The sequence below is a fragment of the Melozone crissalis genome, unplaced genomic scaffold, assembly GCF_028551555.1.
Source record: "Melozone crissalis strain CALT ecotype California unplaced genomic scaffold, PUWL_Pcris_2 ptg000062l_1, whole genome shotgun sequence".
Taxonomy (NCBI): Eukaryota; Metazoa; Chordata; class Aves; order Passeriformes; family Passerellidae; genus Melozone; species Melozone crissalis.
In genome coordinates, this window is record NW_026535840.1 from 3,494,856 (window position 1) to 3,507,186 (window position 12,331).

The 12,331-nt window shown below is 47.2% G+C and overlaps 1 protein-coding gene across 2 annotated transcripts; it reads right to left on the reverse strand.

The window, feature by feature from the left end:
• Positions 1 to 9,648: 9,648 nt before the first annotated feature.
• LOC128944887 (C-type lectin domain family 2 member B-like) lies at positions 9,649 to 11,833 on the reverse strand. 2 transcript variants are annotated; one of them, XM_054288350.1, is made up of 5 exons: positions 11,635 to 11,833; positions 11,179 to 11,277; positions 10,895 to 11,076; positions 10,594 to 10,694; positions 9,649 to 9,849 (listed from the first exon to the last, which is right to left on the reverse strand). In XM_054288350.1, the coding sequence occupies exons 1-5, from the start codon at positions 11,780 to 11,782 to the stop codon at positions 9,735 to 9,737; spliced, it is 645 nt and encodes a 214-aa protein (XP_054144325.1). In that variant the 5' UTR covers positions 11,783 to 11,833; the 3' UTR covers positions 9,649 to 9,734. The 2 variants fall into 2 exon arrangements, with proteins under 2 accessions (XP_054144325.1, XP_054144324.1); XM_054288349.1 differs by having other exon boundaries at positions 10,895 to 11,277.
• Between the last annotated feature and the right edge of the window lie 498 nt (positions 11,834 to 12,331).

A 12,331-nucleotide genomic window follows, 5' to 3' on the forward strand; every position in this document is an offset into this window, starting at 1 on the left:
TGGGATCAGGGACTAATGCCAGCAGCAGAGATCCAGAAAGAAACAGAGCACTGGATGTGTGCTGGGCATGGCCTAGGCTGTGCCCCGTGGGCTTGTATTGTCTGTACAGTTTAACTCGTGCTGGAAGATAACCAAAATAGAAGAAGAGGAAAAGCAACTGCTTTGCTTAACCTGCTTAAATTGTTTATGTGACCAGCTTACATTAGCATGCCCTTACAGTTATTTTATAGGAACACCTTTAAGTAATAGAGATAGAACCTTTCATGCAGCTGTTCAATGAATAAAAGACAGAGACCAACGAGTTTTAGCTGTAACAGCCTATGAACAGGCAAGAGAGCAAGTGCGCCATTGTGTAACAGATAATTGTGTTATCACCTACAGCTGTTGGGGGAAGGAAATTTATGAGTCACACCATAGATTTGTTTCCACTACAGACAGATGGGCATTGCAAGTGTGTTTACCGGTGACAAAGATGATTTAGTAATTATCCCCAATGTCAGAGTAAAAAGCAACCAGTAGGTTAGATCTTATAACAATTTTTTTTAATTGCTTAACTAAATTGTTTTAGTATTTGTTTTATAGAAAAGAGTGTTAAAACATTTCCTGTGGTTGGTACATGTCCGAAGCCCCTTATATTTAATAAAAAACCTGTCAATTAACCTAGGGAAAGCGATAGGACTGTGCCTCCAGACTGTAAGGATCGTGTGCCATCATCCTTGCACCCAGGTGGGCTACACAGAAATAGTATCCTGTGCTATAATCACTGTATCTGAGGCGTGCACACAGCAATAGTATCCTGTGCTATAACCATTGTATTGAGGGGTGCACACAGAAATAGTATCCCGTGCTATAATCACTGTATCTGAGGGGTGCACACAGCAATAGTATCCTGTGCTATAATCATTGTATTGAGGGGTGCACACAGCAATAGTATCCTGTGCTATAGTCACTGTATCCAAGGGGTAAGAGTGGCGATTGGCTCAGCAGAAATGGTACCAGCAATGAGGTTCCAGGACACAAACTCTGCTCCCGAGAAGACAATCTCAGCCCTTGGCTGCAGCCCAAGGGGCCGTGAGAGAGGTGGAGAGTCCAGACTCCTGAGGTACCTGCTCCTGACATGGATCCTGGTACCCTGTGCATCTGCAACCCCTGCAATAAATGCTACCAACTCCTGTGGGACGGCCACAATTCAGTGACTGTTTTTGCAGTACATCACTCTGTTGATGCTGAATGTTACAACCAGACAAGTTTACAAACTTGCCACAGAATGGCCGAGCCTATTGGGGGGGAGTTAATCTAGGATTGGGCCGATGGACGCCCAGACTGCCCCACAGAGGGAGAATTCCTTTGTTTCCCAAATAGAGAAGAGTGGGGAAATTCAGAACAAAACCAGCAAGGTAAGAATAAAGGGAAAAATCCAAGGGTGTTGTATAACCAATGAAGGCAGCAAAATAGCAACTGGGATTTGCCAACTTCAGGTATAAATCTTTTTGTACACTTAATGCAAAAAATCACAACTGAATTGGGTTTATCAAGGTTGGATTTATGGGGGAGCTCAAATGGCTGAAAGGTGGCCATGGAGGGGTGAAGGTCTAGCTCCAGAACACTTTCAAAAAGGGAAATACACCCAAATATCTGAGAAAATAAAATGGCCTGAGGGGTGGACTTTAAGTCACCAGGTAATTGGAGCAGTTTGTGTAACTTGAGAAGGAAAGAACTACACCAAAGAGGTGGGACATGCCCCCTGTGAATCTACCTTAATTGTAAATTCAGATAATAAAACTATGACCTGGTGGCCAAACAAAACCGATGGGTATTGGAGAACAACAAAGAGAAACGATTGCAAGTGGGACAGTCAAATTAATCTGTGCTGGTATAATAGTTCTGTAGCTGGCCCTTACCATTCCATAGAAAATACAGATACCAAATGGAATCAACCAGACAATATAAGAAGAACATGGAAGGCCCCTGAGGGGCTATATTGGATTTGTGGACAGCGAGTGTGCAGTCAGTTACCCCAGAGATGGAAAGGGACCTGTAGGTTAGGAGTTATCCAACCCTCCTCCTGCACCCTGCCCTGGTCCAAGGGAAATCCACTGGAGAAAGCCCCACTTGATAAAGCCATGGGCAAAAACAAGGCAAACCTAAACCTTTTGATAAGGGGCAGCTATCAATGGAGTGAAAATGAATGGCACTCAGAAAGGATCATAAACATTCATGATCCCGCTCTTTGGGCTCAAAACAGATCTGGGGAATACAGAACTCCAAACTATATGTTAAATCAGTTGATAAGACTGCAAAAGGTAATTGAGGTCAGTTTGAACAAAACAGCCACCCAACAAAGCATGCACCTGCTAGTAACAGTCTATCAGAGCAGATTGGCCTTGGACTATCTAATGGCTGAAAAAGGAGGAGTTTGTGAAAAATATAACACATTAAAACGCTGTCTAAAAATAAATAACAATGGATAAGTGTTGATCAAAAGAAGCGAATTGTACCTGTTAAAAGTTGGAACCACTTTGGGGAAATCTGGTGGTTTATACTAGTTGGACTCATTATTGGAATTGTTGCCTAGACCATTTTTTACCTCCTGTGTTATGTAAGTGAAAATACCACATATTAAATTTAATCAAAAAGAGAAATGAGGGAATGTGAAAACCTGGATTATTGGGGATGTGGAAGATACCAAGATTCAGTCTTTTAATAAAAAGCATGAATCAATATGATCAAAAGAGACAATGGGAGAAATTGTGCTAAATGAATATGATTCGTGCTAATAATTGCAACTGTACTGATATTTTAGATAATATTTGTTAAAAAGTAATAGAGGAAAAGGATATGTAATTAGTATCATGAAACAGATGTTCTCAGATGTTCATGGAAAAATAGGATCGAGGATGGAGTATTGAGATGAGCAATATCCAAAACACAATAGGCCTTGTGAGGAACAAAACTGGGACAACTCCCAAAGCAGAATTGGTCTTGGGATGGACAAAATTGGGATGATTCCAGGTATCTATGAAATAATAAGGCTCATTTTTGGAATATAAGGCTGGCTTCTATAACACAACACTTGGGGCACATGTGCAGCCTGTGGGGTTGTTCAAAGGACAGTGAGGATGAGCAGAAGCCTTCATCAGAAATGACCCCTGAAAAGCCAAAAGACCCCTCAGCACCAGGCGGAGCATGCACTGTGCAGTGCAGTGACACAGATTTCAGGAATCGAAAACAGGAGGGCATTTACAGGAAATTATTTATGAGTATGTGTTAGCATACAGTATATACAGCATAGAGTATATAAGTTGTGTTTGGATCCTTTTGCCTTTTGTATGTGAGGCAGGGTGAGAAAAACCCTCCCCATACCCCGATCGATCGGTTTTGCTTATGCTTTATCCAAACCACTGCCAAATTATTTTATATCTGCTTGATTATATTTGATTGTATTATTTTATATAAAATTGCTGCTCAAATAAAATTGGTGCTAAATTCTAATTTTGTGGTTTATTAAATTTGACATATAGGGACCTCATTCATAACAGTGTAGTCACTTTTGTTTTATTCTCTGTGAGAGGACACAAAGTTGGCAAAGCTTTGGTAAGATTCTGCTCCTCCCTCCTCTCCCTGAAAAATCCAAGTCTTACAGTGCACTGTGTAGTGGTTTTTGTGCGGGTCAATCATTAGTGCACTCATTTGCTGCTGTGAGATAAGATTAGGAGAAAGTGAATGCAGGCTTAAAACTTTAAAAGGGTAGTAAGAAAATTTTATAAATATTAATTAAAGGGAAAAACTGGCAAGAATTAAAGCAAACCCTTTAGAACACTTCTCCTCCTTCCATAACTTTGTCTTTTGCACTGACAAAGTAAAGAAACAAAACCAAACATTTCCAGTTAGTTTACTACCTCTAAAAAGTCTTTCTTCAGTTCATTTAGGGAGAGAAGTCCCTCTTGTTAATGTTATGGAGACTTCTCCACAAGAGGAAAGAGTTTTCTCCTGGTTCCTAATTTGGTCACAAATAGCAGCTGTCTGGGGGAGATTTATCGTGAAACTTCTGTCATTTTCTACATCCTTCCTACAGCTTGTTTATGGGTCATGTTGATTTATGTGGTATCATTTTAAATACGACCTGGTTAAAGGCAGAAGTTCTTCTTATTTATTTCTAAAATCATCTTCATCCCTGGGAACAGAGATTTTCTCCTGGCAGTACAGGATTACTCTTCTTTCTTTGAAATTTGAGCAACTTCTCATAAAGTTTTTATGTTAGCCTTCCTGAGGGCAGATTTGGACTTATTTAGGATACTTACTCAGAAAGTCCCTTGGGAAGCAGCCCTTAAAGGAATCCAGGAAATGTGGGCATGCTTCAAAACAGAGATCTTGATTATCACAAAAACAGACTGTCCCTGTTTGCCAATAAACAAACTCAATGATGCAAACATCCAGCCTGGATGGGGAATGAGGGTTTGAAGGACCTTAGGAATAAAAGGAGGACGTATCAGCTTTGGAAGGAGGGTCAGGTTTCTCAGGAAGTATTTAAGGGGGCTGCTAGGGTATGTAGGGAAAAACTTAGGGATGCCAAAGCTCAGTTTGAACTTAATTTAGCAACTTTTGTAAAGGATAATAAAAAACTGTTTTTACAAATATATTAATGGTAAAAGGAAGGGTAAGACCACCTTTTGTTTTCTTTTGCATGCAGGAAGGAACTCAGTAACCGCAGATGAGGAGAAGGCAGAGGTGCCCAATGCCTTCTTTACCTCGGCCTTTAGTGGGAACACAGCTTGTCCTCAGGACAAGTGTCCTCCTGGGTTGGTAGACAGAGGATAACAGATACTTTAGCATCTGCTTACTTTAGTGTGGAGGTCTTTGTTGGATATCAATTTCAACCCTTCATCTCCCCATAGTTTTATGCGTTATAGGGAAAAAGTGTCTTTTCTCCATAGCTTACAAGAGTTCTTCAGCTTTAAAATCAAGGCATCTCCTCGTCCCTCCCATCTGGGACTTAACTTCCTTACACGTTTGTATCTTGTTCTTTTCTCTCACTCGAGGGAGGACTGAAGCACTGAAAGGGTTTCTGTGTGCTGCTTGAAGCCTGCAGATGTTTGCCCTGACCGCGTTCCAGACCCGGAGCTGCGGCTGGGGAGCGGCTCCGATCTGATCAGCCCGGCCGGAGCTCAGCAGCACCAGCACCAGCAGCAGCAGCAGCACCAGCAGCACCAGCAGCAGCACCAGCAACAGCAGCACCAGCAGCACCAGCAGCAGCACCAGCAGCAGCAGCAGCAGCAGCAGCACCAGCAGCACCAGCAGCAGCAGCAGCAGCACCAGCAGCACCAGAGCAGCAGCAGCAGCAGCAGCACCAGCACCAGCAGCACCAGCAGCACCAGCAGCACCAGCAGCAGCACCAGCACCAGCACCGGCAGCAGCAGCGCTCGGGGCTGAGCTGGCTGGGAGAGGGGCGGCTTCTCCTTGCCCTGCCCGCTGGCAGTGGCCGCTTCTCTGCGGTAAAATCCCGGTGCTGGCCTGGGGCTGCTCCCGGGGCTCGGCTGGGCCGGGCTGGGGCTGTAACAAGCAGTGAGATGAGAGCAAGGCCGGCTCCATCCGGCCCGCAGCATCCCCCTCTCCCTGCCCGGCAGCGGGGCTGGGATGGGGAAGGGGCCCAGCCCGGGCCTGTGGCAGCGCCCGCCCGGCTGTGGTACCTCACTCCTGGGCAGAAGGGGAAGAGGAAATTCCTGGGTTCCTTTGGTTTTAACAATATCTTTCACAAAGGCATATTCAGCTGCTTAGTGGTTCAACAGACTTTCAATTAGATAAAAAGCTTTTGTGTCACTTCCCTAAATTCTTCCCATGTCAAACTCTTACTCACTGTAATGCTCTCTTGCCCTCAGACATTTTAGTTTCTGTTTATAATCTTGAAAACATGACCCAGAAAATACCTGAAAAAACACTGTTCCCTCTCCTGGTAAAATATAACAGTTTCATAAAGGAGTTTAATAGGAGACAAAGACAACAAAGCAGAGGTTACAGCCGGGTGTGTCTTGGCCCTCAGCGTGGAGCACACCTGCTAGTTTGGAAACACAAATTATATAGCATTTCTATTGCATCAGCCTGGTGCATATGTAAACTTTTCCCCAACACCTGCTAGTTTGGAAACACACTTCTACAGCATTTCCACTGCATCAGCCTGGTGCATATGTAAATTTTTTCCCAAACTAGTTTACATGCCCCAAGAACTGTTTTGCATGGCTCCTCCTCGGGTCCTGCTTTTTAGAGCACACACGTTTCTTGGTTGTGGTTTTAGTCCATTTTATCATCACCTTCAGTTCTTGGGCCTGGGTCCACACTGCCTTCAGAAGATGAGTGCTGATAGTTAGCATCATATATTGCTTGGATATTATCTCAACCAAGCAAGCATTTTAACACAAGCATGTCTAGATCAGCTACCTCCAAGCTTTACTTAGCAACAGAAATAGAAACTATGTACTTTCAGCAAAGTCACATTAACACCACACTTATAGAATCCATTTTAATATAGGCAAAAGGCCAACACCATAATATATATCCATAACACAGTGTTCATTTTTTACACTTTACCTGAAATCATTGTTTTCCAGTTGATTTTGATGTCAAAACCATTCAGTGTAACTGTTCTCCATACAAGGAAACCTTCAGACATGTTGACTCTTGCTGACAGTAGAAGAGAATTTTCAGTAATTTCTGCAGTTTGCAGTAGTAGTCTTAGTGTTTGTGTGCTTCAGTAGTGTTCATCCAGCCACACTTCATGTAAAAACAGAATTGCCAAAAACCAAATATTTCAAGTTGCACCTAAAGTGTTTCTGTATTTTATGTCCCTTTGTATGTCAGAGAAGAGTTGAGCTTAACAGATGAAAATCTGCCTCTATTAAAAACAAAGAGAAATTTTACTTTTAGGGAACCCTCATTTTACCTCAGATGTCTGTGATTCGTTATTGGTTTTGCCCCCTGAATGTGAATGCAATTTTCAGCACCAGCTGGGCTTTGTTGGAAATGGTATTGGGGACCCACAAGAAAAGTTCCTCATTTCAGTGGCTGAGACCATGGTGAGGTTTTTAGCATTTCCTTCTCTCAGGTGGGATCTGATGGCCTGAGGTGGCCTTGTCTCCTCAGGGATTTCATGCCCTGAGGAAGCAAAGGCTGATGGAATGTGCTTGATCCTCTCCTGTCTAATGGGGAGGAACAGCACCCAGCAGAGCTGGAATCACCTTCTCCATTCCTGATTTCTGCTGCCAACAGATCACTGGGCTCCCTCAGGGTCCAGAAGCCACTTTTCCTTTTGGATGCATGGCCTGAAGGCACCCAGGGGCTGCAGGCTGGGACTGCTTCAGAAATCCCTTTGGCTTGGAAGGATCCTTCTACCTCAGAGCTGAATGGGCTGTGCCAACCCCAGAGCGAGAGGGACTCAAGGCAACAGAATTAAAGGCTGGTGAGAGAACCCAAAGAATAGACTGTAACATGCAGAGCAGGTGAGAGAGAACCAAGGAAGATTGAAGACAGCTGAAAAGTGGAGCCAAGCAGCCACCAGCTTAAAGATTGCTTAACTAACACTTTGGGCAGGGAGTTTGAACTGTATCAATTATTGATGTAATTGTCCTGTTTTAATAGATGAGAATCACAAGCATTTTTTGAGGGGTAGTACACAGGAAACTATCAGATGTATTGGGGCAGTTTTCTTAAGGTCCAACAAGCAGAGTGAATCAAGAAATAGAGGACAAGACCAGGTTGGCCGCTGTGTTCACCACCGAGAAGATTCCATAGCCCTGCTGTGGGCAGCAATCCCATAGGCATGGCAAGGTGGGGGCAAGAAAGGCACCCCAGACCTCTGTCACTGCTCAGCTGTCCTTTAATACAACAGGAACCAGAAGGCAAGACTGAGTTGGCCTCTGTACTCACCACTAAGATTCCCCTGCTATGAGTAGCAGCCACGTGGGCACGGTAGATGGGGTCAAAAAACCACACCAGACCTCAGTGATCCCATTTTGTCCATTCCAAATATGTCTGTCTAAAGAAAACCTGAGATTTTTTTCCTTCTGTTCACACTGTCCTCACCCTCATCAACAGATTCTAGTATGACTCATTAAAATTTTTTTGAGAGATTATCAGAATTGAAAATGGCAGTTAATTCTTCAAGCCAAATGAGTCAGGAAAAGAGGGATTTTTTAAATATATGAATATTGTGATGGTTGGCTCTCACAATTAAGAGACAGATATTATGTGTACATGAGGAGAAGTTTTGTAGATGTAGAGTGCTGTCACTGCAATATGTCCCCCCACAGTCCCCTTGTCCTCCCTCTTGCAGCAGCCTCAGTTCCCAGGGCATTTGGGGAGGGCCGGCTCATTACCAGGAGGGGCCACAGGACAACACCTGAGCTCCAGTCAAGGTGTGAGGAAGTGATCTCACTTGTGGAGGGCAGAGAAGGAGCTGACTGACAAAACTCTGGGAGGGGCTGAGGGTATAAAAGGCAGAGCATCCATTTTGTAAATGAGCACATGGCCCCCAGAGCTGTAATTTTTCCTTATTTAGTCTGTTGTGTTTTTTTAAGGTTAAAAAAACCTTTAAAATTTCAAAAGTGAGGGTGGTTTCTTACATCTTCCAAGGACAATCCAGAAGCGTCACCTTCAGGCCAGTTTGTGATGATTTCCCATTTGAGCTTGCTGTATAATGTTATAAATAACAAATATAGGTATTGGCGTTCTCATTTATGTACTAACTTTTGTTTTGCAAGTCATTATGGATCACAAAAATCCTGATACAGTACAATTTGTAATTACTGCTTTTGATACAGTATAATCTGTCAGTTTATCTATGCACCCTATAGCTTCTATAAATAGAGGTGTAATGTATTCTATCTTAGACCATAGCTTAATAGAGACTGTGAAATGCTGAAAAATAAAATATATTCGTTTAATCGAGAAGATGGAGCAAAGACAAGTCAAAGGTTCAAACCAAGCAAAAGAACATGTTAACTCAAATGAATGTTTGAATATGTATGAACTACTATAAATATGTATAAAGGTCTATAATATAACAGTATATATGTGACAGTGTTTGCAGGGGTCCGAGGATGAGGGAAGAGAGGAGGATCTGACTCCATGTTTCAAAAGGCTTGATTTATTATTTGATGATATATATTATATTAAAACTATACTAAGAGAATAGAAGAAAGGATTTCATCAGAAGGCTAGCAAAGAACAGAAGAAGAAAGAATTAATTAGGAAGGCTTGCATCACAGACAGAGTCCAAGCCAGCTGACTGTGATTGGCCATTAATTAGAAACAACCACATGAGACCAATCCTGAGGCTTCTCTGATTCTCAGAAGAAAAAATCCTAAGGAAAGGATTTTTCATAAAAGGTGTCTGTGACGTATATACAGAAGACAGGTTAAGTTAAATGTGTGCACAGACAAGCACCCAAATGTGGGATTTTATCCCTTAACAAATGTACATAAAAATTTTCAAGAGAGAGCCATGTTACCCACAAATGAGGGCAATGCACTCCCTGCAGGCAGCATCCGTGGCAGGATGGATTGCAGAGACTTTTCCTTTGCAGCCCCAGCCCAGCGCTGGCACTGGGCATGCAGAGGCACTGGGGTGACCCTGAGAGGAAGTGCCAGGCACAGGGCGCAGCTGAGGAAGGACAGCGCTGTGCTGGGCTCAGAGGTGAAGCTGGCACTGCCCAGCGTGGAGAAGGTCCTTTGTGCAGCCCCTGTTACAGGGGAGCTTGGGCCATGCTGCAGACATACGGCCGCTCACTGGAGCAGTTGTCACTCTTGAATCTCTCATCAGCCAGGTACACACACTCGGAATTGCCAAAGACAGGAACCCTGCAGGGAGGAGCAGAGTCAGCGCTGGTTTCCCAGTGCCTTAAGTTGGAAACAGGGTTTTTTTATTCCCATCTGTTAGAGGACAAGCAGTTATCTTCTGTTAATTGGGCAGTTTTCTTTATCTCTTCCATAATCAATCCTCCCTCCAGGAAATATATTCTGTTAATGGGCAAGTGAATGTTGCTGCATGGCTGATAAAATTCTATCATCCCATTGTGAGATGCTCCGCCCAGGAGGAGGAGCCAAGCATTCCTGCCTGAATACAATCTGAGGTTTGGAACACCACAGCAGCCTTTTCCACTGAATTCCAAAAGGAAGACCAGGCCCATCTACACCATGACCGGACATTCTGAGGGAAACTCCAACCTTCTACAGGATCACAGCTCCAACACAACCACACCTGTTACTGCAGGAGAGCTGCAGCCATCACTGAATGGGACTGCTACCAACACCCAGACCCACAGGGTGTCAGGGCATATTCGGACCCAGCCAGTAGGGGTTTTTTTGTTTCGATGACTACATTTGTATTTTTAGTTCTCCTAGTCAAGAAGTGTTTTTCCTACTCCCATATCTTTGCTGGAGAGCCTTTCCATTTCAAAATTATAATAATTCAGAGGGTGGGGGGTTTGCATTTTCGATTTCAGGGAAGGCTCTTATCAGACACGTGTCTTGCCAAACCAAGATGCCAGGAGAACCCCTTGTGCCCCTGTGGCCCCAGGCCCTGCCCGGCTCCCCGGCACTCACCGGGAGCTGTAGCTGCTGCCGTCCCCCCAGTGCAGGCGCTCGCCCCGTCTGCGCAGCCCGAGCCAGAAATCGACGTTCCCGCGGAGGCGGAAGAGCAAATCCTGCCCAGGAGAGAGGAGTGGGAGCTGCCCCGGCCCCTTGGGGCGACACGGGCCCGGGGCTGCCCCTGCACGCCGGGGCTCCTTCCCTGCAAGGCTCCGGCCCAGGGCTGCAGCCCCGGCCCTGCGAGCACCGAGCCCGGCCCACGAGCGCCCCCAGGCTGCCCTCAGCCACCCCACACCGCCCGCAGCCCCTCACTCACCATGGCCTCCTCATCCTGGGCAATGGCCAGGGAGGCATTGAGCTCGGAGCACCGTTCCTGACCCTGCTCCCACGTGCTGTAATCCCGTGAGAAGTAGTAGCAGACCCCATTGTAGCCAATCCAGGCATGGGGACAGCACAGAACCAACAGTGGTGTCGCAGGTGTGACTGGAACCTGTGGTGCTGCAGGGGGAAGAGGAGAAGCTCTGAGGATTCCCCTGTGCAGGGAGCAGGGAGCCCGCTCTGCCCCGAGGGGCTGGGCCCAGGCTGCTGCCCCTCCCTTACCTGCCAGCACAGCCAAGGCCGCCCCCAAAGCCAGCACCAGCACCAGGAGCAGCAGAATCAGCACCGCCGTGCCCACAGGATGGGACCTGAACCATTCACCTGGAGCAGGAAAGAGCTGCTGGCTGCCAGAAGCAGAGCCAGCCCTGCAATCTGCTCAGCCCATGGCCAGGGAGCAGAGCAGGGAGCCCTGAGGCAGTGTGGGCCTTCCTCAGCTGGCAGCCAGAGAGCCAAGAGCCTGGCCACAGGCAGGGACACAGCTGTGGGCACAGGCAGGGACACAGCTGTGGGCACAGGCTGCAGCAGGAGAACTGCACAGCCTTGGGGGCAGCTGGGGCTCTTGCTTCCAGCCACGGATGGGGCCCAGCAGAGCACGAGGCCTCTTCCAGACATCGGGAAAGAGCCACACACCTGCCAGCCCTGGCCTTGGGAGGGGACACGGGGTGGCTCTGCACTCACCCAGGAATCTTCTGCGTCTATTCCCTGTTGCTGATCTGTTCTTCAGGGGCTCCTTCACAGCTCCAGAAATGGAGCAGAGTTCATTCTCCTCCTGCTCACAGCCAGTATCTCTCTGCGTGGAATAAACGGCATCTTGCTCTCTAGACATCAGGAGTGCTGGCAAAGCCTTTGGGAGCTCGGCCTGGGGAACAGCTTTCCAGGCGCGCTGATGGCACCCTGAAAGGGACACGGTGAGAGGTCGCTGCTGGTGCCGGCCGTGCGGGGGCTCAGGAGGGCGGGGGCAGCTGTGGCTGCGCCGTCGCCGCTGCCCAGAGGTGCGGCAGCAGGTGCGGAGACAAGCGCAGCCCCCGGGAGCTCTGCGGTGGCCGCAGCCGCGGCCCCTGTGGCTCTGCAGCCGCTGCAGCCCAGCTCCGTGCCGGGCCGGGCGCTGAGAGCGCCTGCGAGCTGCCGGCTGCTGCTGGCCCGGGGCAGCTGCGGCTCGGAGTCCGCCTGCCGAGGGGCGAGAAGCAGCAGCCCCGGGCTGCTCACCATTGTGCCCCGCATGATTCCCTGCCCCGGCGCCTCGGAGCCCGGGCACAGCGAGCGCCGCCACGGCCGCTGCGGCTCCTGCCTGGGCACACGGAGCGGCTCCCGGCACAGAGCGCAGCGCCGAGAAGCCTCGGCCCCGGAGCAGGCTGCATGCGCCGCTTTGTGCCCG

Bases quoted from the DNA above. Each gene is read 5' to 3' on its own strand.
- LOC128944887 (XM_054288349.1), bottom strand. From the start codon at position 11,782: ATGTCTAGAGAGCAAGATGCCGTTTATTCCACGCAGAGAGATACTGGC. The intron at 10,695-10,894 runs GTGAGTGAGGGG...TCTCCTGGGCAG, and splicing joins CCCAGGATGAGGAGGCCATG to GATTTGCTCTTCCGCCTCCG. The intron at 9,850-10,593 runs GTGAGTGCCGGG...TCCTCCCTGCAG, and splicing joins GGCAGCAGCTACAGCTCCCG to GGTTCCTGTCTTTGGCAATT.